Source organism: Fukomys damarensis, unplaced genomic scaffold, assembly GCF_012274545.1.
Source record: "Fukomys damarensis isolate Sample0158 unplaced genomic scaffold, DMR_v1.0_HiC HiC_scaffold_37, whole genome shotgun sequence".
NCBI lineage: Eukaryota > Metazoa > Chordata > Mammalia > Rodentia > Bathyergidae > Fukomys > Fukomys damarensis.
The window spans coordinates 7162646-7167411 of NW_022900949.1; the positions used below are offsets into that span (position 1 = coordinate 7162646).

Genomic DNA, 4766 nt, shown 5'->3' on the forward strand with positions numbered 1-4766 from the left:
CAGGTCATCTGCTACGTCTACTTCACACGCATCATCGCCATCCTGCTGCGCGTGGCTGTGCCCTTCCAGTGGCAGTGGCTGTACCAGGTGAGCCGGGCGGCCCGATGTGGGCCAGACAGGAGGCGGGATGTGCCTCACCTCCCACCTGCCCGTGTGTCCCGCAGCTCTTGGTGGAGGGCTCCACGCTCGCCTTCTTTGTGCTCACCGGCTACAAGTTCCAGCCCACCAGGAACAACCCGTACCTGCAGCTGCCCCAGGAGGATGAGGAGGACGTACAGATGGAGCAAGTGTAAGGACTGGGCCTGCAGAGGGATGACCTGGCCCGGCTCGGGGGCGGGGCCGAGCGGGATTGGACGGGACCGAAGTTGGTTAGGGCGGGGCTGAGTGGGGGCGGGACCAGGGCTGGTGGGATTGGACGGGGCTGAGCAGGGTCAGGCCTGGTTGAAGTGAGTCTGGGCCAGCAGCTGTAGAGTCACGGTGGACAGGCAGGGACTGTTGTTGCTGGTTCTGGCGGAGACTGCTAGAGGGTGCGCTGTGAGGGCGGAGCAGCTCCAGGGGTGGGGACTAGGCTGATCTGGGGGCAGGTTAGGGCTGTTGTAGGGAGGGGGGAGCCTGCCGCCCTCCGGCTTCTGGACGCCTCCTGCAGTGTCTGTCCCCCCCCAGGATGACCGACTCTGGGTTCCGGGAAGGCCTCTCCAAAGTCAACAAAACAGCCAGTGGACGAGAGCAGTTGTGATCATTACCACTTCTAAGCCCAGCCGTCCTGTCCTCCTGTCTCCTGCACCAGCCCAGAGCGAGTTGGCAGGAGCCTGTGGGGATGAGTTGCCCGTCTTCCCAGGAGGAGCCCAATCAGAAGATACTCGAAGCCCCAAGGCCTAGGCAGCCCTGTTCTGCCTGCAGGACCACCCCGCACTTTCTGCTGTATAATAACGACCGATCTGTTTTTGCTATCTGGGTTTCTTGCTTTTCTGGGGTTGAGGTCCAAGGTGGAGGTTCTGTTTGCAGTCTAGAAATCTATATTCACGGCTGGGGCATCCAGCGTCCATGCATTACACATTCATTAAATACTTGTTGGGCAACTAAAGCCTGCTAGGCTCTATGCCAGGGACTGGGGACAGCAGTGACCAGGCCTGCGTCCCAGCCCTCCAGGGACTCAGTCCTTGGGGGTGGGGGTCAGGGAGAACTGCGTGTTGCCAGGCAACGCTGTCACTGTGCCCTCGTCAGTGGAAAGGTCAGGGAAAGAAGAGACGTGGAGAATGAACGCACGCCCAGAAGAGGGAACGGCACACCTGTCATCCCAGCACTTGGAGGCTGAGGCAGGAGGATGCGAAGTTTAGCCCCGCTTGGGCAACTTAGTGATTTAGCAAGACCCTGTCTAACAGTGGGGAGGGGGGGACCAGGGCTGGGGATATGATTCTGAGCAAAGGTCTTCGGTACCAGGAAAAAAAAATGCAGCATAAAGATCCATATGTGGCTGAGAGCAGGGTAAGAATAAGCGCCGTGCCCTATCGAGGTTCCTGGGACCTGTTAGCCTGAGGCACAGAGAGGCTGAGTAACTTGCTTGGTCACACAGCTCAGGGGTGACAAAGCCAGACAGTAAGCCCTACATGCATTGCCCCTCTGCAGCTAGATCCAAACCTCTCCCACCCGACTGCCCGACCCTGGGCCACTGGTTTGGTCCCTGTGCTTCCTGGCATGTAGAAAAGGGCATCTTGGGTTGGTTGGGTTGTCTCCGCGGATGTCGGCTGTGCACAGTGCCCGAACTGTGACCGGAGATAGGGGACCACTCCCTTAGGGATAGGTGCTCAAGAGCCCCCTACTCTGTCCTAGGGATCGAGGACCCCTTTGAAAAACAGTCCTTGGAAGGGGCACGGGTGAGGGGTGAGAGCAGGGCTGGGTGAAGGCTTCTGAAGCAGAGACAGCCGGGGCCCGCGTGAATCCGGAGAAGGAAGTGGAGAGGCACCGCGGGCCGTAGGAGGCAGGCAGAATCATGGTCTCCCTGCCCCCAGGGCTTTGAGGATGCAATTAAGTGAAGGCCCTCAAGATGGAGATTATCCTGCATTATCTGGGTGCTCCTCCTGTCTCAGCCTCCCAAATGCTAGAATGACAGGCATGGGACTGTCTGCATAGAGATGTGTTGTTCTAAACCACCAAGGTTGCGAAGGGCTTATGACAATGTAATAAGAGACTCAAACAGCTTGGTACAAACTGGAGCCTGAGTCCAAATCCCCGCTCTTCACCAGGTACAGAACCGCAGGCAAGAGAACAAAGTCAGTGAGCAGTGGGGATGCCGTACGAAGTGTCCTTTGCCTGGACAGCGCGGCCTGTGCCGTCTCCTACAGACTGTGGGGTAAACAAGTCGAATTAGGAAATCAACAAGATGCTGCCAGTGTTTGCTGTCATGAGCACGTACCCATGTCTTACTCAGGGGTCCCCTTTATCTACGGGGATACAGTCGAGGGCCCCCGGTGAATGCCAGAAGCCAAGCACACACCCAGCCCTATGGACACAGCGTCCTTTCCTACACGTGCACACCTCTGACAAAGTGTCACCTACAAATTACGCACAGCGAAAGGTTACCAACGATGCCTAAATCGTAAAACAGGACAATTATAAGATGTATTACGTCCACAGACCAACTCCCTGTGACGAATGTAATCATTACCTACTGCAAACATGTACCAATAAAAATAAAATAGAACAATTATAATAATACAACACAACAAAAGTTTTCTCAAAATAGCTTATGGCCCTCTCACCTTTTAACTTCTGCATATCCGAGTTCCCAGAATCACTATTTCTGTGGGTTGGGTGGGCCACTGTTAAATAAAATAAGGGGTATGTGAACTCAAGGTCTCTGATTCCTCAATAGTCAATCCGCTAAGACAGCTGCTAAATCACTAACGAGAGCGTAGCATCTACTAAATTGATACACTGGATGAAAGAATGATTCAGGTCCAAGGAGGGATGGAGTAGGATATTGGGAGATCTTATCACACCACTCAGGATAGTGCACAATTTAAGACTTAAAAATGATCTATTTCTGGAATTAAAAAAAAAAAAAAAAAAAAGATCTCGCTGTATTGTCCAAGCTGGCTTAAGTGATCCTCCTGCCTCAGCCTCCTGAGTAGCTGGGACAGGGGGCAAGGAGGAAGGAGGTGCTGGGAGCAAGATTCCCAGAGGCTTGCTCAGTATCTGGGTCCAGGAACAAGACCGGAGGATTCTGGGTCAGGGTCAGGGCCATCGTCAAAGTCAGGCAAAGGGGGAGAAGCAGCAGGCGTCCAAAAAATACAGAAATGAAGCGCTCAGTGCGCACAGGTCACACGGCCACACGTTCTGTTTGCCTGGTATGGCTGGATTCTCACCCCAGATTTGGAGGGAGTTTCTGTGACTGTGGATCTGCAGTTGGGAGAAGGAACAGAGGTTGGGATAAGGGGCCCTGCGGGTCTGGCATCCAGACTCCTGCATGTGTCCTCTGAGGGCAGGGGTGTCCCTGCAGCCCACAGAGTGCGCATGAGCGAGCGGTAGGGGAGACCACTGTCACCGGGCCGCTGAGCCGTCTGACCAGGTCAAGGCTACCAGCGAGTTAATGAGTAATGGGTGGGACAAGGGGATGACCTGTGGTCCTGGACAGAAATTCCAGGAAGGCAGTGTGGTGGCGCTCAGGCCGCTCCTGGAACTGGGGGAGCAGGAGGTGGGGTCCCCGTGGATCCCAGGCCCGGCTGCATCTCTGTTGGCAGAGAGTGGTATTGGGCTATTTCAGGAAGCAACCAAACCCAGGCAGCGCAGTCAGGGTGCTTAGGAAACCACGCTGAAATCATCCCCACCTCCTCTCCTCGTGGTTTCTAGTTAGAGATGCCAGACAAGGCAGGATTTCTGGTTGAATCTGAATTTCAAGTAAATCACAAGTACAACCATCTTTCGGTACCTTGTGGGGAATGGTTCCAGGACCTCAGCAGATACCAACACCAACCAAATGTCCATCAGCAGATGAGGGGGTGAAGACAGTGCGGCATTCACACCCCATGGAGTATTACTCTGCCATAAAGAAGGATAAAACTGAGTTGTTGCTAGGAAAACGGATGCACTTTGAGACCATAATGTTAAATGAGAAAAAAATAGGCGTACTAATTTAAATATTGCATGATTTCATACCAGGCCCAGCACTTGGGAGGTTGCGGCAGGAGGATCGCTGCGAGTTTGAGGCCAGCCTGAGCTACACAGCGAGTTCAATGCCAGCTTGAAGAGAGAGAGCCTGTTTCAAAACAACAAAAAAAATGTGGGCAAGGGATTTAGCTCAGTGGCCCTGCGCCTGCCTCACGAGTGCAAGGTCCTGAGTTCAATCCCAGGTCCCCCCAAGCCTGCAAAAAAAAAAAAAAAAAAAGAAGAAGAAGAAGAAATTAAGATGCATTCTCCATATGTACATGTACCAACTCCTCACGAGGGGTGCAAGCACCTTGCACACTACAAACACATTCTAATCAACAACCAAAAGAAATAAAATGGCGTAGGTATTGGCGTAGGACCAACACACATTTTTCCTTAGGCTTTATGATACCTACTATAATGGAAATGTTATGTACAGAGTTCTTACACTGTATTGCGTAGGGAGTGCTAACAAGAATAAAACCTTTTACATGTGCAGTACAAGTGCTATTATTTCTCTTATATATTTTCTTTTTCTTTTTTTCTTTTTTGGTACCGGGGATCAAACTTGGGACCTTGCACTTGGGAGACAGGCAGTGGAACCACTGAGCTAAATCCCC

General features: G+C 52.9%; 1 protein-coding gene and 1 long non-coding RNA gene across 5 annotated transcripts in view; one reads left to right on the forward strand and one right to left on the reverse strand.

Moving 5' to 3' along the window:
• Window positions 1-1338, forward strand: part of Gpr108 (G protein-coupled receptor 108) — a 7770-nt gene extending 6432 nt beyond the window's left edge. The window contains exons 16-18 of one of the 3 annotated variants that reach the window (XM_010634756.3): window positions 4-87; window positions 165-289; window positions 664-1338. In XM_010634756.3, the coding sequence (XP_010633058.1) occupies window positions 4-87; window positions 165-289; window positions 664-736 (282 nt within the window). In that variant the 3' untranslated portion in view covers window positions 737-1338. The remainder of the gene's footprint in view (window positions 1-3; window positions 88-164; window positions 290-663) is intronic. The other 2 variants (XM_010634754.3, XM_033759386.1) reach the window with 2 other exon arrangements.
• Window positions 1-4766, reverse strand: part of LOC104869503 — a 9033-nt gene that overhangs the window by 1100 nt on the left and 3167 nt on the right. For both annotated transcript variants that reach the window (XR_004515515.1, XR_004515514.1), the window contains exons 2-4: window positions 4156-4255; window positions 3929-4038; window positions 2760-2819 (exon numbers count right to left, since the gene is read on the reverse strand). This is a non-coding gene — a long non-coding RNA (uncharacterized LOC104869503). The remainder of the gene's footprint in view (window positions 1-2759; window positions 2820-3928; window positions 4039-4155; window positions 4256-4766) is intronic.